The 21,065-nt window shown below is 42.5% G+C and overlaps 1 protein-coding gene across 3 annotated transcripts in view; it reads left to right on the top strand.

Moving 5' to 3' along the window:
- Window positions 1-21,065, top strand: part of ZZEF1 (zinc finger ZZ-type and EF-hand domain containing 1) — a 424,884-nt gene that overhangs the window by 323,773 nt on the left and 80,046 nt on the right. For all 3 annotated transcript variants that reach the window (XM_077482353.1, XM_077482352.1, XM_077482354.1), the window contains 6 exons: window positions 1,778-1,974; window positions 7,367-7,486; window positions 13,109-13,288; window positions 15,239-15,336; window positions 16,857-16,992; window positions 18,648-19,007. In XM_077482353.1, coding sequence (XP_077338479.1) covers window positions 1,778-1,974; window positions 7,367-7,486; window positions 13,109-13,288; window positions 15,239-15,336; window positions 16,857-16,992; window positions 18,648-19,007 — 1,091 coding nt within the window. The remainder of the gene's footprint in view (window positions 1-1,777; window positions 1,975-7,366; window positions 7,487-13,108; window positions 13,289-15,238; window positions 15,337-16,856; window positions 16,993-18,647; window positions 19,008-21,065) is intronic.

Raw genomic sequence — 21,065 nt, 5'->3', positions numbered from 1 at the left:
CCATTTACATCTCGAGAGTAGAAAACTGGTAGCCAGACTATCTAAGTCGCCAGATGTTCGACCCGGGAGAATGGTTGTTGCATCCGAAGGTGTTCAGGCTTCTGTGCCTGCGGTCGGGCACACCAGACGTGGATCTCCTGGCCTCTTGGCTCAATCGGAAGGTGTAGAGGTTCGTATCCAGGACAAGAGATCCTTGGGCAGACGCGTTGGTGGCTCCATGGGCTCCGTACCGACTGATCTTTTCTCTGCAAAAACTGTTACCACGTCTGCTCTGCAGAGTGGAGGCCGAGGGGATTCCAGTGATGCTGATTGCCTCAGATTGGCCTTGGCGTGACTGGTATGCCGACCTAGTATGCCTGGTTGCGGACGCTCCCTGGTGGCTACCGATGCGATAAGACCTTCTGTCTCAAGGTCGGATTCTCCATCCTGCTTTACCATCGCTGGTTTTAATGCCATGGCTGTTGAGAGCCAGGTGTTAAGGAACCGAGCCTGTCTGACTCATCGTACATGGAAGGCTTATATCTCCATGTGTGAGGAGATGGTGTGTCGGCCACGCACATGTTCCGTTTCCAGGATCCTGCTCTTCCTACAGCGAGGAGTAGACCAGAAACTGGTTTTAAGCACCATTAAGGGACAGATATTAGCCTTGGCCGTCTTTTTCCAGCGACCCCTGGCGTCTTTACTCTAGTAAGCACCTTTGTACAAGGGGTCCAGCATGTAGTCCCCCCTGGTGCTTCCACCCTTACCGTGGGGTCTGAAACTGGTGTTGTCAGCGCATCAGAAACCACCATTTGAGAACATCAGGGAAATCCCTTTAACACTCTCTCAGAAAGTGGTCTTCCTAGTGGCCATTACATCAGCCAGGAAGGTTTTGGAACTGGCGGCCTTGTCTTGCAAGTGGGCCTATCTTGTTATACATAACGATAAGGTGGTGTTGCATCCGCAACCTTCCTTTCTGCCGAGGGTGGTTTTGGCTTTTCACATCAATGAAGACATTGTGTTACTGTCTCTGTATCCTAAACCGACACATCCTAAGAAGGTGGCCCTCCATTCCCTGGACGTGGTCCGGGCTCTAAGGGTATATCTGTCTGCCATGGCTCCCTTCCGGAAGTCAGACTCTTGGTTCGTTTCTGTCGCTGGTCCGAAAAAAGGGATGACGACCTCGTCGGCCACCATTTCCAGGTGGATTGATCAGACAGATTGTGGTCCAGGCTTACGCCTTGAAGGGGCAGTTGCCCCCTTTCCTGTCACAGCCCATTCCACCAGGGCAATTGGGATCTCTTGGGCTTTCCGACATCAGGCGTCAGTCGCTCAAGTATGTAAGGCGGCGACTTGGTCATCCGTTCACACCTTTACAAAGTAGATGTAAGTGCATCGTCTGATGCCTGCTTTGGCCACAGAGTTTTGCAGGCGGCCATGTAATGTTGCAAATTTCACACTCTTTCTTCTGTTCAGAAAGTGTTACCTTTTGAATATAATGTACTTTGCTGCATTTGTTGTCCCAACATTGTTGGAGTTCTTTAATTCAGTTGTAGGAAAGGAGCAGTGACCCCACTGGTTGGGCTTTCAGAGTAGCAAAGTCTGTGGCGTTGTGTTAACCCAAATGGGAAGTTAGCACTCAGTGTTTGGCAAATCAAGAGGTATTTTTCCATGCTAGCAGTTTTTTTTTTTTTTTTTTTCTTATATATACTGAATGTAATTTTGCCTTGACATGCTGTTTTAATATATTTTCAATTTCTAATAGCTTTTAACTTGTTGTTTAATCAAACTCCTCTAGTGAAAGATTACCAGCTGATGCAAAGAAAAGATTGTAAAAGCCAAGACCCAGAAGTAAATCTTAAGAAATATCTCCAGCACTTTGCTTCTATCACCAGTAACCTGCTGCAGCGGAACTTGGACAACAGCTGTGCAGAGGCAGTTGAAGCTGCTTGGGTCTTGTCGTTGGCTCTTAAAGGATTATATAAAACTCTAAAGGTATTACTACACTAACATTCATAATGTGTTTAGTGCACTAAATAAATATCAATTTTTATGTTTGCTGTAAACCACAGAATAAAAAAAAAAAGTGATAACAGACCATGTACCACAAAGTATTTTAAAACCTGAAGTTGGATGGTTTTATAATTATGTTATTCAGAATTCTCTTTGTTATCACTTGATGAGTCATCGCTATGTTTGCCTTTGTCTTGCACTTGTAGAGTAGATTAATTGTGCATTAACTCCCATTCGTTTTTTTTTTTTCAGCCAAAATAACTTATTAGTTATAGTTCTCTCTCATACATGGACAATTACTCAGAATTTTAAGTCTGAGTTAGTGACATTCAAAGCTTAGGAACTATTGGATTACAAAGGGCCATCATGAGCAACAATAAGCTTCTGATAGTATTATTGAGCCCTGGATTTCCAGCACGATCTTATATTTAGGGCTTATGTAGCCTGACATTTATATTTTAGTATTTAACACTGGTGAGAAAATTGCTACTGACTTTAATGTACACATGATAGTTCAGAGGCTGCATTTGACTATTTTGTGTTCACAGACACGATATGTCCCATAGTTGTATTTGAACTGCCTTTTCTTGTCAAATGCTGTTATCGTACATCACAGCACACAGAGCCATAGTAGTTACTATGTGGCTTATAGGTCACCTTCAAGTGATGGACACTGGCACGCCCTAAATTAAAAAATGCACTCCCTATATAAACCCTCCCACTGATAGGAGTACCTTAGTTTTTTCGGCAGTGTCTAATGTGTTGGTTACAAGTAAAGCTGTGCTGTGCTGAGCTCCACTGAAGCAGTCTTTGCTGGGGCTAGCCAGGCTGACTGGATCCATTCAAAGTGTATTTTTTTGGCCAGATTCAATGGTACCCGGCCTATAGATAGATATAGATATATATATATATATATATATATATATATATATATATATATATTGCCCGCAGGTTCAGTCATTCAAACCTGCGCTGGCGTTCAGAGGCCTACGGCCACATCACTCTGAAAGTACCCGATCTCATCTGATCTTAGAGGCTAAGCAGGGTCAGGCCTACTTAGTGCCTGCATGGGAGACTAGGAATTCCATGTGCCATAGCCTTCTAGGGACCGGTTTATAGAGGTACTCTTTCTACAGCTTTCAAGGGTCTGGCAGGAACGATGTCAGGGTTCCCGTCTCCTCGCTTGCTCATATCAAAACGTTCCCAGAGATCCAGTGAAAAGAATTTTCTCTTTCTAGCTTTGGATCATCTCTTGTCTCAAAGAGTGATATCGGGGGTCCCCTTGGTAGAGCAAGGATTCTGGGTTTTTTCAAACCTTTTTTTTTTTTACGGTTCCAAAACCGTACGGGGATGTCAGACCCATTTTGGAGCTCAAAGATCTAAACCAGATTTGAATATCCATTATTTTCCATGAAGTCAATCCAATCAGTAGTCTCCGTCCTACAAGGGGGAGAACTTCTGGTGTCAATCGACGTCAAGAATGCTTTTTTCCATGTGCCATTTATTTTTCCCTGCTCACCAGGAATTTACGCTTCAAGGTAGAAAATCTTCATTTTCAGTTTGTAGCTCTGCCTTTCGGTCTAGCTACTCCACCTTGAGTGTTTACAAAGGTCCTGGCTCCTCTGGTAGCCAGGTTAATGGCTCAAGGTATAACAATACTAGCCTATTTAGATCTTCTCTTCATAGATCAATTTGGTAGCCCACTTAATCCAAACTTTGGTCACCACAGTTATCTACCAGGAATACCTAGGTTGGATTATCATACTAGAGAAATCCTACTTCAATCCATCAAGAAGATTGCAGTACTTGGGACTGATCATTGATGCAGCTTAGAAGAGGATGTTTTTTCCCAAGGAAAGGATCAGTTCCATAAGGGAACTGATTAAGTTACTCAAGTCAAAGAAGAATCCTTCTATTTGGCTTTGCATGAATTTGTTGGGAAAGATAGTGGCTTCTTTCGAGGCCGTTCCTTATGCACAGTTTCATTTAAGACTGCTGCAAAACGGTATCCTGGGAATAAGAAGGCCCAAGCTCTGGGCTTCCAAATGCGTTTATCCCCCAATGTGCATCAAGAGCCCCAATTGGTGGTTGATATCCAAGAATCTTCAAAAAGAGGAGTCCTTTCTACCAGTTACCTGGAAGGTGGTAACAGTCACCAGCCTTCTGGGCTAAGGAGCAGTCCTGGAAGAAGCATCTGTCCTAAGGAAATGGTCAAAATCAGTGATGACCTTGTCCATCAATATTCTAAAGATTCGGGAGTACGCCTGGTCCTCGAGGCCTGGATGCTCAAACTGTGGAATTATCCTATCAGGATCCAATCCGATAGTGCCACAGCTGTGGCTTTTATCATTCACCAAGGGGACACAAGAAGTCGTGCGGCCCAGGAAGAGGTGAATCATATTCTATCTTGGCAGAAAACAACATTCCTTGCCTATTTACAGCTTATCATTCCAGAAATAGGAATTGATAGGCGGACTACAGGGAGAATGGTCCTTTCACTCCGACATGTTTCTTTTGATATACCAGAAGATGGGGAGTTCCGGATTCTGAACTTTGTGTCAAGTACAAGGGATCCATTGGCATATGAAATGAATGCCTTGATTTTTTTCCATGGGATCAGTTTTTAACTGATCTATGCGTTCCCTCCTGTTCTGTTGCTTCAGCGCCTTCTTCACAGGATCAAACAAGAACGGAATGAGGTTATTCTTGTGGCCCAGGAGATCTTGGTTTACAGAGATCGTAAAGATGGTGGGAGGGGGGGGCGGGGCTTGGACCCTACCACTATGGCCAGACCTTCTCTCGTGAGGTCCGATATTCCATCCTACCTTACAAACGCTAAATTTAGCGGTTTGGCTATTGAGACCCACATTCTGAAAGATCGTGGGTGATTAGCCTCGGTAGTCCTAATTTGGTAAATGCTAGGAAGCCGGCCTCCAGAGTCAAGAATCTGGAAGGCATATGTCTCCTGGTGTAGATCCAGGGGTTGGCACCCCAGGAAATATGTCATAGGTAGGATCCTTGAATTCCTACAGATGGGATTAGAATTTAAGCTGGCCCTTGAGTACTATAGATTGCCAGATATCGACCTTATCCGTCTTTCTTTTCATTAACCTTGCTTCTCTCACTCTGGTTTGCAATTTTATTCAGGGGCTAATGTGGATTAATCCTCCAGTTTGGTCAACCCTGAACCTTTGGACTTAATTTTAGTCCCGTCGGCTTATAGAAACTGTCTTTCAGGAGCCAGTACGAGATATTCCCTTGGACTTCTTGACGGGGGAAAAATAATTTTCTTGGTTGCCATAGCAGCAGTGTTGGCTGCTCTTTCTTGTAAGGAGCCGTATTGGTTGTTCATAAGGATGATGCTGTATTGCGACCTCATCCTGAATTCGTACCGAAGGTAGTATCAGGTTTTCATTTAAACCAGGATATTGTTCTGCCTTCATTTTTTTTCCAGAACTTTGTTTCTGTGAAAGAAAAGTCACTACATTTTCTTGATGTGATGAGAGCGGTTAGGGTCTATTGAAAGTGACTGCTCAGATTCGTAAACAAAGGTTTTGTTTGTGTTGCCAGATGGTCCTAAAAGAAGACAGGCAGCATCGAAATCTACTGTTTCTATATGGATTCGTCAAGTGGTTGTTCAAATTTATGCTTTTAAGAGGAAAGTTGCTCCTTTTCATATTAAAGCGCACTCCACCAGGACTGTAGGTGCTTCTTGGGCAGTGCATCACCAAGCCTCCATGGCTTCAATCTGCAAGGCCGTAACTTGGTCTTCAGTCCATACATTTACCAGATTCTATCAAATAGATGCAAAAAGGCATAGGACATCGCCTTTGGGCGCAGTGTACTGCAGGTGGAAGTATGAGTCCTTTAGTCTCTTGGTGCCCTACTTTTGTTGTCTCCCTCCCTTCAGTTGGCATTGCTATGGGACATCCCACATAGTAACTACTATGGGTCTGTGTCCCGTAATGTACAATAAGAAAATAGGATTTTTATAACAGCTTACCTGTAAAATCCTTTTCTTTGAAGTACATCATGGGACATAGAGTTCCCTCCCTTCTTGGTATCCACGTGTATTGCTTTTCTACAAAGCTGAGGTACTCCCACCAGTGGGAAGGGTTATATAGGGAGGGCACTTTTTAATTTAGGACATGCCAGTGTTCATCACCTGAAGGTGAGCTATAACTCGTGTAGTAACTACTATGGCGCTGTGTCCCCTGATGTACTTCAAAGAAAATGATTTTAGAGGTAAGCTCTTATAATAATCCTATTTTTCTTTTCAAACACATGCAGCTGTGTTTAAATGGAAAACGGCTGTTTTTGCGCAAGAACATTCATCAGTATGAGCCCTTAGAAACATTGTCATACATTACATATATATGATAAATCTGAAAATGATGTGTTTAAAAATAATTTAAGGTAATATTTTGGTGTGCTTAATTTGTCTGCAGTTAAATACTAACAGGAATTTATATTGTATTAGTGTTCATGGTCTGAGATTATCTCTTGCTGAATCACTAAGGCCCATGGGCATTATCACAACTGCCCTTAAAGTGAAAAGCATCCTACTGGACTCTCTATAGGAGCACAGGCAGAATGTCACATGAAGATTGCTTGAACACTGCTGTGAACATAGCTGTAATCAAAATATGAACGCTTAAATTCAAGGGAAACCATATCAATTCTACGTTAAAGAAATTATCAGAAACTAATATTTGGCTATCATGTAACTTGAATTGCTTTAAGTTGTATAAAGAAGACCCTGCTGTAGACATCTCTAATTTGCAACAGCCTGTGTGTGTCATTTGTAACTAAATTCCATCATATCGATCTTTTGAAATAGACTTTAGAAATATTATATTGCCTCCTGGCCTGCAATATGGTGCATATGTTCATAAAAACAGTCTTGTGGTGTTCATGGCGGAAACTGTTGCAATCAGCCTGTAATTACAATTCACTGTTCACTCAGTGCTTTTAAAGAATATGAAAATGAATGTGTAAATATTCATAGGACAATAATTCATTCAGTTATCAAATAGTACTGGCAGATCATGTTAAATACTGTTTAAAATTACATAATTATTATCTCTGCATATTATAATATAATTATCAGCCTGACAGGGAGCACCTGGGCTACTTAAAGTATCTATGTATACAATTATGTTCCATTTGGTGACTCTTCCAGTTATTCATCCAGTTACACAAACATGTATGAGTGTGTAGTCTCTCCATCCATTTCTAAGAAATTGCTAGGGGTTATTTTATATCACTATTATTTAATTTCCTTGTCAGCATTCAGAATACTTAAAACCGGAGGAAAATATGCAGTAATATTTTAACCTATGCTCTGTACAATGAAACTGTTTTTCTCCCCCAGAACCATGATTTTGAAGAAATTCAAACTGCCTTTATTCAGTCTGGTCTGCTAAAATTGTTGGTGAAGAAATGTAGCAAAGGCACTGGTTTCAGTAAGACTTGGCTTCTTCGTGATCTGGAGGTAAGGCTTGGATTGCATTGATTATTTTTAAACAAAAATACAGTTCTCCCTTTACGTCATTCATGTTTATGCTCTGCACTGTTCACATCTTGCAGACTATTTGTATTAACTTCTGTGGATATATGCATCCTCCAGCAAGGGCTGAACATCATAATTTTACTGTGGTGGCTACAGCAGAATGTGTCACTACTCAGCACTGAAAACTGCTTGTAGTCCAAGTCCAGGAGTGCTCAGAAATGGGTGATGATGCTACAGCAAGTGTTGTCACCCGTGGAATGAAAGTGTTGGTCTTTTCACCTAACTGCTACAGTTTAACTGAAAGCCGGAGATATACAACAAAAAAGTATTAAGCCTTTTGGCAATACAAAACCATGTGCAACAGCACCCTAAAAGGGTAGTTCCACCAATGCTCCTCCTCACCTCCTCCTTGGGATTTTTTTGGGGGGAGGGAGCAGTTATCCATTGCTAGCAGGTACCCTCTCCCACTTTTGCTGCAATTGCCCGGGCAATCCTGTTGGAAGTTCTCCCCTTCCCTCCCAGCCTGCAACCTCCTGGGACCCATCACAGGTCCCAGAGGGCAGCTGGATCATTCACAGGGTGCAGCACAACTCATGCATGCGCAGTGGGCAATCACAGCTGACTTTCCACTGTTAACATGGCAGCGCTGGGGACTCAAAGACCAGTGAAGAACTGGGTGAGGACAGCGCTTGAGTGAGCCATCATACACTGACCCACATTCTTCTGCCAGTTGTATTGTATTCTGTAATCTTGTATTTTTCTCTCAGAATTAACTGGAACATATGAAACCATGTATACTCACATTATTTACCTACATTTGAATATCCATTCGATTTATTGTTAGAATCCTTGCATCCACCACAACATACCACAAAAAATAGTTTAAGCAGATCGTTCGATAAACCATACACACAATTATTTTATTTAATATGATTGTGTTTTCTGCCACAACCATCTGGAATTATTTTGATATGATCAATTCGTTTACATTGGGATCAATCAATAAAGAAACACATAAGCACGGGGCTTTTTGAATTTGGCAAAAGTGGCCAACAAAATGCCTGTTTTTTTTTTCTCTATCTTCAAAAAAGGTTTGAGCTTAAAGAAATCTTTCTTTCTGCATTTCATATAGCCTCAAGTCAATAGAATTGCTGGGCCTCCAAACATACCGCTCTGCTTCTCTGTTGGGTTTAGCCAACCAACTGCCTAGCTTTTTCTTCCCATGCCCTAGTAATATTCTTTTATGGCTGATACTTCTTTTAAACACTGGCCTCTAAGATAGGCCATCAATCTGTGGGAGCAGTTTTTTTATTTATTTTTTATTTTTATTTTTTTTGATTGGCGGCCCCCCAATGATCCACCCCGCAGCTTCCCCTGCGTCGTCTCCCTCCTCCTCCATATGGCCAATTCGATCCTATCTCCTTTCTGCCATTTGGGTGACCTGTGTCTCACGACATGCTTCCTGATTGGCCGAGAGGAGAACCAGTATTACTATAGCAAATATTCGCCCCTGCACTCCCACTCCCATGCCCCAGTATTTTTTATGGCTGGTGCTACTTTTAACCCTTTCACTGCCAAGGCCTTACAGACCTACAGGAGTGGCCGCAGGTGGCCAAGTCAATACAGCGTATTGACCTCCTTTCTCCCTCTCCTATAAGCTTATAGACTCTGAACAAGACTCTGTTGAACAATTCTATTACTCTTATCAGCGGATTACAACCCCCACTCTTCTCTCCTATCCCCTTGACCCCCAGCACTAATTACCCCCACCTGATCCCATCCCCGCAAATCCGCTCCCCGCAGCCACCATCATTAGCCCGCATCCCTCCTCTTCCACTCCCCCTGGATTCAGCTGCTGCTTGGGGGGATCCAGATTTGTCCCTCCCCCCTCCAGTCAGATCACACAACCTCCCCCCCAATCTGCTCCCATACCCCTGATCCATGGCCGCTCTGAGCAGCATCTCTCCTTCCCCCTCCTGCCGCCTGCAGCTTCCACACCGATATCCGTGATCTGTCAGGCTGGGGAGCGTGGCAGGGGAGGGGGGGGGCTGTTGAAGTTGGGGCTCCCCTGCCAGCTCCCCCCTGTAAAAGAGGGTGCATGCAGCGATCACTACTGATAGCTGCTCTATGCCCACTGACAACTGATACTTAGTAACATACGCGGTTACAATATATCAGACTGTCATTTTCTGATTGAATGGAATCTCTATACAGATTCCTCATTCATTCAAGAAAAGTGCTTCAGTGTCTCAAAAAAAGAGCTATGGGGATCTGTTTAGACCTCTGATAACTCAGCAAATATATATATATTTTTTAAATGACTTTAAAAAAAAAAATAATGTAAAAAATAAATAGTAAGACCCCCCCAAGTCTGCCCGCACTCACCCCTCCACGGTGATGGTCCCCCCCCCCCCATCTGCCCTCACCCCTTCATGGATACCTCCACTTCTCCTCCCGGCCAAACCGATCCCTCCTGTTTGCCAAGAGGAGAAGCCGGAAGATGATAGCGAATATTAATTCACTATTGTCACATGTGGGTGGGTTTGGGGTGCAATGCTCTGCGCCCCGAGCCCAACCTTTTTTCAAGCCAATTAGAGCCACATGCTTTAATCATGTGGCTTAAAATTACTCATACAACCGTATAAGTCCAATTCCCTGCATGCAGCAGAGCCCCTAATAGACCGGCCACTCCTGGTAAGAGCCCTTTCACATGGAGCACACTCTGTTGAGCAGATCCACCTGCTCAGTGGGGCATCTATTTGCTGATCCCCGCGGAGCAGACGGATAACAAGCCCGTGTCCGCTCAGCTGATACAGAGCGGACACGGGCACAACTCTCTATTCTCTATAGGACAGTTAGATGGAAATGGACGATCTGTCCATTTCCATCGGGTGCCATCTGATCCAATCTGCTAGATGGATGGGGAATGGAATCCCCACTATGCGTCTGTTTTTAGCGGACTGGATCGGATGCAGGAAGCCGTAAATGGACACATGTCCATTTACATCACTCTCTCTAGAGAACAATGGGTGGTCTGATTGGACCCCCCTAAAAAAACGGACAGGCAGACCCAATTGACATGCTTGTGTGAAAGGAGCCTAAGGCCTTGTTCACACAGGGCATACACAGCGTACCTTTACAGGGATGCACAGGTTTCCCATGCATCTCTGTGCAGGCAGTCCCATTGATGTAATTTGGGATGTAGCACCTGCACGAAAAGAGCCGTTGTTCTCAATTTTACATCCATGTAGGTCTGCATGCATGTCCCTGAGCTCATACTCTCTGCGTTCGGGGTCATGTACCCACACAGATGTCGGATTGGGGACAGCAGCTATCCCTGTGCAGCCGTTGCATCCCAATTGACATGGGACTGCCTGTACATGGATGAGCAGAACACCTGCGTATTCCTGTGTGGGTAAACATGGCCCTCCATGGGCGTACACTTTAGTATGCCATATGTGAACAATGCTTTAGTACTAATTTAGCAGGAATTTTGTAAGTTACGTTGTGTTTATGTGCAATATTAATGATTTTAGTGTATTTTTTGTGAAAATGGCTATATGAACATTTGCACAATTATTGCAGGGCCCAAAGAATCAGTAGCATTTTTTTTTTTTTTTTTTTTTTTTTTATTCTACAGGTCATGTGCTTTTAGAAAATGTCTAGTTTGAGGGGTCTTTTCAAATTCTAAAAGCTGTGAGAAATGAAAACCTCCAGATTTTTTGAGAAATTTTTTGGTACGTTTTTTGATTTTTCACCATTTAGCAAAAAGGCACAATTTTTAAAATTTACATGTGTTAACACCATACAGATCGAGCTTTTATATTTAGTAGGGATTTAGCAGGAATTGTGTAAAATTAGCTGGTTTCATCTGCTAATAATGGTTTTAGTGTATTTTTTGCAAATGTATTGGTTTGATAAACATTTGCGCAAAATACCACGGGGTCTAAAAAATCAGCAGCACCTTCTTTTTATTCTGCTGATCATGTGCTTTCAGAAAATATATGGTTTGGGGGGTCTTTCACAAAAAAAAAAGCTAAGGAAAAATTGCAAAAATGGTCTGGCCACCTGAGTGTAAAAAATAGAGCACAGGGCCTGGAAAGGCGAAAAGGGTTAAATATTGGCCTCTAAGATAGGCCTTCAATGTATCCCATACAATCAATGTGGAGGTTGAGTGTGGACATGTGGCATGTAATTTTTTTTGGGGGGTTCCAGCTCCCACGGTGCCGGAAGTAAATTCACCTCTCCTCCATCATCTGTGATATGTCACAGGTCCCAGATAATTGCCCAGTTATTCACAGCACGCAGCGTGGCCCGCGCATGCACAGTGCGTGCCCGGCTGTGAAGCCACAGCCAGGTGCCCACAGTGACAATGCCGGCGGCCCAGAGAGGAGGGGGAGACCTGCGGGGCTTCATTCCCCTCCATCGCCGGACCCTGAGACAGGTAAGTGTCCAATTATTAAAAGTCAGCAGCTGCAGTATTTGTAGCTGCTGACTTTTATTTTTTTTTAAGTCAGAACTCATTCAACAGTAAGGACATATTGTCTGTGTTTTTAAAAAGGGATATCTAAAATGGATTTGATTTCGAGAACCCCTGACATCTTAGTGAACCCAGATTAATTGACAATAAAACTGAGTGATCTGATAACCCCCTAGATATTAAACCTAAGGAGAAAAATAAAATACTCATTTCCAAAAACAAAATCAATCCATGATACAGATTGTGTACATGAGAAACCTGAATATTGAACCTCCAAGGGGTGAAAAATCTATAAGCCCTGTCTCAAGAATGTGACGGGCAAATGGAGTTTGCTCTTTTTGGCCCATGGGTTTAAGACGTTTAAATCAAATGTGGGATCCAAAATATTATCGAAAGGCCACCGTAAGGAGCACAGCAAGGCCAGTTCAGCTATACTGCGCAATTACCAGTGCAAGACCATAAGAAAAGGTAAAACTCCTGCAGGGGCTGTCAGAGGGTTTTATCTGTGAACAGGCCATAACCTTATCATATTAATTATATAGTATTTTGTTCATCTTGACATTTTTAACTGTACAGCTTCACTTTACCTAAAAAGCTATATAGTTTTCAAATGAGGATGCGTCTCTGAAAATTATAACTTTTGTCTGCCTTCCTTACAATGGCAGTTATCTAATTCGAACACTCGGTATCCATTACAATCAAATGCTGTATCTCTGTGCTTCTCCACTCAGCTGCATAATGCTGATTGATAGCACAGATCAGAGTGGGAGTTTTTTCAAGTTTGTTGAGCTTCTAATTTTTTTTTTTTTTTTTTAGTTCAGAGTTTTATTATGCAGAAACATTTTAATGATTTGAGCCGTTTTGTTCAATGCTGTGCATAACAAGGATGTGCAGATATCCATCTTGGTCAAATATCTGATGGCTTGTACACAATACTTTGTATTGAATCACACAATTGCTTTTTAGTACAATATTATTTGAAAAGCCCATGCAGGTCATGTTTTTTGGCAGGTTGTACTTTTTTTATGCTGTACTATGGCTATATATTTCCTGCAGCAAAGTTTTGCTTATGTGATTTAGATTTGATAACCAAATGTCTTTTTTTTTTTTTTTTTCTGGAGTAGATCTTGTCTATAATGCTCTATTCATCCAAAAAAGAGACGAGCCATATTTCTGAAAAAAATGAACCATCTTCTGTGAAGCCAGAGCAAGATAAAGATACTGAGTCACCTACAGTTGATGTCGTTCAGAAAAAGCCCAATCCTTTAGAAGGCCTTGATGAAACTACAAAAACGTGTTTCCAGGTAAACTAAGCCAATTATAAGCAAAAGCATTAAGAGCTTTTGTTAAGCCTAGTACACACTATCGTTTTTTTTTTTTTTTTTTTTTTTTTTTAACTGACAGCTCAGGTTGGAGCCACTGTACAACTGATCTGATGTTAGTACTTCGATCTCCCCTGGTGAGCTATTGTGTTCTTACAGGGAGGCGCCCCCTGCTAGAACACCTGGAATTGGCTGAGAGCGCTGATCAGGAACCAGTCCACTGCTATTTTTCCAGCATGCTCATCCAGAAGCTGGCTGCCATACACACGAGCCGAATGTCGGGCGGTTTTATTGAACAGGTCGAAGTGTACTAGGCTTTAGTCAAAGATCTTGCTTCTCTGCCTATATTTAGATTTAGGCTTGATTTAGGTTAATCCACTTAAAGGAACGTCTTACCTTCCCATTGATTTGTATAGGCAGAGAAGCAAGTTGTTTGGCTAAAGCCTAGTACACACGGGCGGAATGTCAGGTGACATAGGCCAGTTCAATAAAAACCGCACACCCCACCCACCTGCCAAAACACTCTGGTCAGTTAGCCATTGGCTGAGAGCGCTGGTCGGGAGCCAGTCGGCTGCTGGTTTTCCACCATGCTAGTCTGACAGAGGCCAGCCCAAAATGTCATACACACTGGCCCAATTTCGGCCGATTTTTATTGAACCGGTCAATGTCACCCAACATTTCGGCCTGTGTGTTCTTCTTTACACCAAGGTGGTGATTGGATGCAATATCCAGTTGGACATGTTGGGCTTTTATATTGCTTTTGGCATCACTCAAAGTAAAGGTGAAGATATATCCCTGTGTCCCATAGCATTGGGGGTGCAAGCTTATCCTGATACCAATCCAGAGTGCTAGTAAATGTAAAAAGGAATAAAACAGCTCTACTTCCAACCAGCCTAGATGGATGAACAATGGGTATCATAAGGCCCTATGACAAAACCCTGGTGTGGTGGAGATATGTAGGCTGAGGATGCGCCTTATCATTTATTCACCTGGGCTGGTCAAGAGTAGTGGCGATCCTTTCCCCCTTTAAATATTGGGCTTTTGTTACTTGTATCAGCCTGGGGAATGTACTGTGTGGTTTTTCATGGCGGTGCCACTTAACATGGTTTTAAACTTTTTTTTTTTTTTTTTTACCGCCAGTCAGCAGATTGCAAATGCAATGTGCGGCTCCTGCAGACTCTCAGGATAGTTGTCTACCCATACCTCTGATACGGGCAGGCAGTTACCTGAGAGCAGGAAACTCAATGAACTACGAGGACGCTCGCCAGTGCCGTCACAGTTGATTGACAACTACAAACCCGTCGGCTGCAATGAATGATGGTACTTGTATATTTATTCACAGAAAACTGTGAATGAATGATGCGAATGTGTAGGCGAAGTCCCGCACAGCCGCACTGTTTTCAAATTGTGACAGCAGGTTCAGGGAGACGATCCCCCACCCGTTTTCACAGTAGGGGGATCGGGGGACTTGGGCACATTAACATATTAACCCTATATACAGGTGTAACATGTTACAAAAGGTGAACCTATCCTTTTGATGCATTCTCTGTATTAAAATAAAATGCCTTCCCATACACTTGTTGCAGTCTTTACTATTTAAAATAACTTCATTGAGTAGAGTTGTTGTCACTGGAAATGCTAGAGTAAAGAATGCTCATGGCATTTATGACACTGGTGTGGTGCTTGTGCATCAGACTTAAAAATTCAGGCATCCTTAGGACCTGTTGATGTTGATTCCCCCCTGCTAATGCTAATTCTTATAGAATTAGGTCTAGTGTATGTACAGGAGCAGCTATCTATGGGAGAACATCTGAATTTTCTAGGGAGTACTGAAAAATGTCTACTGTATTTTCATACTGTGACTGCATATCATTTATCTTTGTATGTCTTTGCATGCTGTGGCTCGTGTAAATAATTTTTCATGTTACATAGGTTATTCATGAAGCCCATAATGTAGCTTTACACATCCTTCGAGCAATATATGAGATGGAAAAGAATACAGACTCATTCCTTGAAGACATTCAGAAAAGGTAAAGTATGAAACTGCACTGCGGGCAAATATAAAAACACCCTTTGGTCCCGTTTTTAAGAAGTTTAGTTACATTTAGATCAAAAGACCGATGGTATAAGCACATGCAATGTGTCATTATACTGCACTGTAGGCCAGTCACATGGTTACATTGCACAGTCATGCTGGTCTAAAATAATTCTATCACCTGAAGATCTTCTAATTATGTTCTGGAAATGCCCTAAATTTGTCTGCTATTGGCATCTGGTAATAGACACCATTATTAGGGCTTTCCAAGTTTAATGATCCCCTGACACGTGTACTAGGATATCTAAATGAGGAAAACCATGTCACTGGAAGTTAGCATATCCATTACCAGATAATTGTTCTTGGCACATAACTGTGTCGCGTTTAAATGGCTCTCTCCCCTTCCTCTGTGTTTGAAGATTGGCATACAACTTGACATTAACTTCACCCTACTTAAAGAGCAACAAATCTTTTAACAGTGTCTCTTTTAACAGTGGGATACCCCACACAGTTTGATTAAGCTTTGGGGGACCTATGGATGCTGGTCCCTGGCTCTCCTAGCTTTAATGTCACTGCAGATACTTCATTGTTGATACTATTAATAAGGCCGGCCATAGGCTGTTCGAATCTCAGTCAGGTTCCTGCTAAACTGTGGTCCGAGGTTGGAACAGTGTATGGGCAGGCTGATTGTACCAAGTTGATCGATCAATCAACCTGGGTACTACCAACCTGCCAGATTTACTTGTGAGTATCGCGCACGGCTGCTATAGCTGCTAGCAATAATCACTGTCTTCTCCCGGCAGGGACAGCTTCCCCCCACCGGGAAAACGCAATGTCTCGGCAAGAGGAATTCCCCTATCAGCACTGTCTGTGTTGATGGGAGAATTGTGCAAAATGTGCAATGTGTATGGCCTACTTAAGTCGCATCACTATTTTTTCAGTGATGTGTATACTTTTTAAACTAACCAGATATAGTTCCATGGTTTATTCTGTTGCTGTGCAATGTAAAAGGTTATGCTCTCGTGTTGCACTCTCAATTTTACTCAGCTTAGACAGTGGTATCATCTCTTTGAATACTTTTGTGGTGTTTCACGTAGAGATCCCTTTGCTCCCATCTTCTTTCATCTGAGGGTGGGGACGGGGAGGTGTGGAGAGTAGCATTACATATATTTCTTTGACAACCAGCTTACTATGTATTTTAGATACCTCTCTGAAGGTGTTATATGTCTTTGTAGATATACGCTCAAGCTGAGGATGTCTGATGGTTGCTGCCTGTTTTGTGTTTTGTTTTCTTTTTTCTTTCCTTTTCTTGTTTTTAAAAACCTACAAAAACACTATTAAAAATTAATTTGACAAAAAAAATAAAAAATTCCAGCACGGTCTATGAAATCCAACATGTGGCTGCTCCATTGGGACCAACATTTGTCTTGTTTGCTAATTTCCATATTATCAGCATTTTTATTTTATCTATGAACTGAAGAATTTTAAGGCATGTTTTCATTTTTTTTCCTTAAGATTTGATGGGAACACTGGTATGATTGATGAAAAAGTTAAGAAGCTGGCACAGAAATGGCAGCCACTGAAGGCTGTAAAATCAGAGGAACGTCTCTTAAATGTGCCAGACACCGACATGATCGTTCCGCTTTGCCTGGTTAGTTATGACTGAGTTTTTCTTTACATAAGAATGATATTGAATTCAGCCTTATTTGAAGAGTAGGGAGTTCCATGGGGACCCGCAGGCCATCAGAACTAGTGTTCCCATTGGAAGATTTGGGATTTTCATTTACTTTCAATGATGATGATAAACAGGACAAATGGAGAGTGAATCTCCCTAAAGGGGGCACAGACAGCAGGCTTCAACTGACAGGTGTTCTAATCCAACTCCGTTCTAGCCAAAACTAAAGAAAGTTTTGCCTTTAGTTCTACAATACTATAAAAATACAGTGAGGGGAATTTATCAACACTGGAAGCCAGAGTTTGGACCAGCTGTGCATGGCAACCGACAAGCTTCTATCTTTCATTTTTAAAGCCTAATTGAGCAAGCTGAAGATGAAAGCGGATTGGTTGCTATGCCCAGCTGCTCCAGATTATGTCTGCTCTAGTGTCATAAATTCTCAGGTCAAATAGAAAAGCTAGGGGCACACTATATTTTGGGCAAATCAACAACTTTTTTGTATTGCAGAGTAATAAAAATCCTAAAATATGCCAAAATGTGCATGTATTGCAGAGATGTAATTTAGGGTTTGAACTAAAAGGGCTTTTTTTTTTTTTTTTGGTCTGGTAAATGGCAGACTTAGATTTTTCCATTTTTTTTTCTTTAGTTGGAGCTTTAAGTTTCAGGAACAGGAATTGATGACTCAGCAGTGATCCAAGCCCTATTGGAAACCCCAGTGTGAACTTTAAGACCCATTAAATAATGCAAAAGGCATGCAGCTAACCCACAAAGCTCATGGGAATTTTTTGTCTTCACTGATAAAACAAACTTTGCATAACAATAGTATAAAGCAAGTTAAAAAATATTAAACTTTTTTTTTTTTTAAACTAATAAGATATAATTGGCTGAACACCATTTGTTTCCCTTTATTTATACACCCACTGAATTGACCAGCTTCAGGTGATAGAGAGATGAAGCAAATCCTCATACATAAAATGTACCTGTTTATCGTCAGCCCTCTCTGCTCTACAGTCTTTGAAAAGGCATAGATCAGAAGCTTTTTCTCTGCTCCAGAAGACAGAGGAGAGATTCTGTCTGAGAGAGCGAGAGGCAAATGCTGGGTGTAAGGTGAGACCTGAGTGGAGGGAAATGGCCCAGTCTCCTAGGGAAATAAGCACAACTAAGGCTGTCAATCTCCACCTGTGTGTTGGAGAAGGAGTGCCTCCCAGGATTCTGTGGTGTTGGGAAAACCTGTCAGACGTGACTAATACAGATAGAGGGAAGGCAGAGGAGACAGAAATTATACTTGGTGCTTTGGATTGAGGCAAGTACATACTTTAGAGTGATATGCTCTGTTTCTTTTTACTATCAGAAATTTACAACCACTTTAAGAGATATGTAGATGTATTTAGTATAACTGAAAGACTGCACACTGCCTGTCTCAATCAATTACATCTTTAAATAGATAATTGTATAGGTATTTTAATATTTGTATGCATGAAGAATATAAAGCTTTATCTAGGAATAAAGAAGTTATTTTAAAGTGGAACAATGTGTAAAAAGCATTGCTTCCCACACCTACAATTTAAAGCACCTACACATTTCTAAAATGGGAAAAATTCTTGTGATGTCTAAAACTATTTTTCTTGCAGATGAAACCTGTTCCGTGTGATAAAGCTACAGAGGAGTCCAATCCTGTCAATCAAAAACTTATTGTAACAAATGAGAGTGACCTTCAAGTTGCCTATGCTAAACAAAAACGAACAAAAAGCTCACTACTTCTCCGCAAAGAGCTTGATTCTCGTGGCAAGATAGCAGCACGGGATTATCTGTTCCACGTTAATGAGGCCACATCTGTTGTGTATGCCCGCCATGTACTTGCTTCCTTGTTGGCTGAATGGCCTGATGGCGTTCCACTGAAAGAAGACATCTTGGAATTAAGTGGACCTGCGCATATCACATATATTTTAAATATGCTAATGCATCTGGAAGAAAAACAGTTGTGGGAAAAGGTAAGGTGGTTTATAAATGTTCCTTTTTTTATATTTTCTTATATTATACATTTATCTGTATTTTTCCAAAGAGAATAGTGATTTTTTTCATAAATCTTTGGCCCATGTCACACAGGCAGTTTTGTAGAAGAAATCTGTAGCTCAATAGCTAAGTGATTGGCACTTTGCAGAGTTTAATAATAGTCACAGAGTCGCCAGCGTCAGGAGTGCCTCATATTATCTAATGCAGCTGATTGTCATAGCACTTCATAGGTATAGATGGCGCAGTGGATGGGTGATCGCTGAATCGATAAGGCAAAGCAAGTTTATCTCAGAAAAAATAATCAGAAAAAATAATCATGGGGGCATAGGCAGCACTCGGAAGGCAGTTCCTAGGAGATGTTAAGGGATCTGTGCATTAATCAAAACAAAGAACACCACTCTGTGTGCAGCATGACACACTAACAACGCCCCTATAGGAAGTAAAGAAGCGATTGTCACCAGGCCCGGTACAAGGGGTGGGCAGAGGGGCGCCAGTCCCCCTAATATTCCTATTCTAGGAAGGGGGGCGCCAGTCCCCCTAATATTTACTTCCTGCACCCCTGAGCTTGAGCTGGCGCCCTGTGAATGGTGTAATGCACTGGCCTATCCGTGATCACAGTGGGGCTGGCCTATTCATGATTGCGGCCAGGATGGCTTATCTGTGATGACTGCGGGCCTGGCCTATCCACTATGGCAGCGGGCCTGGCCTATCCGCGATCACGATGGGGCTAGCCTATCCACGATCTCAGTTGCTTCTAGTGTCCCGCCCCCGCCTCCACCTTGCTGTGACCACTGCTGCTGTCTTCACCTCCTCTAGGCTCCCCCTCTCCTCCGGACTGATGGAAGCTACAAGCTGTGAGGGAGTGGATACGGTCTGGGGAGAGAGGGAGCAGCCAGCCAGAGAGATGAGACAAGCAGTAAGAGTTAGTAAATAAAAGAAAGGGCTGGTGTCAGCATAAGTGTAGTGTAGTGGTCATTGCAGGACCATAGAGAGCTGCCAGTGTCTTGTTCAGACAGGTGAACTTAAGATGAAATTACACTTTAACCATTTGCCGACCCACCGCAGACGCAGTACATATACTGCGACCGAGCTACTTTATTTTATTGTTGTATTATTGTATTGTTTTAAGTGTTTTCTGGTTTTGAAAGGACACTTACTCTTTCTTGATGGGGGGGGGGGGGGCGGGGGCGCAGTTTGCCATCTTCGCCCTGGACACCAGATGGCCTTGTCCCGGCACTGCTTGTCATACCCTCCAAAGGTCTAGATGGGAAAAGCTGTTGGTGAGGAGGCAATACAACACCTCCTCACTACCTGCTTTGACCCCTTGGTCACTGTACTGCTTAAGGTTGCAGGGCGCTTGGTAGGTGCTACACCCACCAAGCATGGCAATAATTGTCCACTGTCAGCACTCCTGATTCCACTGTCAGCACACCTAACCAGAGCTCTTCCCTGTCCCTTGCAGCTGCTGCTGACAAGACTCTGGTCCTAATAGCCCTTTTACAGTCTGGTCCTCACATCGTATGGACCTAATAGTAGTGGGGAGGATGTTGTACACACACTCCGTGGCTGCAGCCACTGGGAGTGTGTGTATATCTGACAAGCTGACTGTCTGCTATCAGATGGAAGCAATGCAGTGTTTCTAAACAACCCTGGTAATGGCCACACCACATCTTGTGTACCATGGCTAGAGAAGAATTTATGCATTGCAATCTGCACCTGCACCGTCAGGCTATCTAAGGACAGTAATTACGCCTCTAATAATGATCAGGGACTCTGTAACTGGTGTGGGCAGTGATTAGGAATATCTTCACTGGTGTGGCGATGATCGGGTACACTGAGACTGGCATGCAGGTAGTCAAGGGCACTTTTGTTAAATTTTTTTTTTTTTTTTATTTATTTTTTTTTTTTTTTTGACAAATTTGCCATTGGCCCTGGTACCATGTGGTTGCTGAAACCAGTCAGAGAGATCACACAACACAGATCCTGCCAGTGCGCACTCTAGAGATTGCGCCCAAACAGCCGATGTAAGAGGACGT

Source organism: Lithobates pipiens, unplaced genomic scaffold (assembly GCF_037356315.1).
Source record: "Lithobates pipiens isolate NorthernLeopardFrog02 unplaced genomic scaffold, aLitPip1_a1.2 Scaffold_16, whole genome shotgun sequence".
Lineage (NCBI taxonomy): Eukaryota > Metazoa > Chordata > Amphibia > Anura > Ranidae > Lithobates > Lithobates pipiens.
Note: the sequence above shows the minus strand (reverse complement) of the source record. Positions and strands in the feature narration are given on the sequence as shown.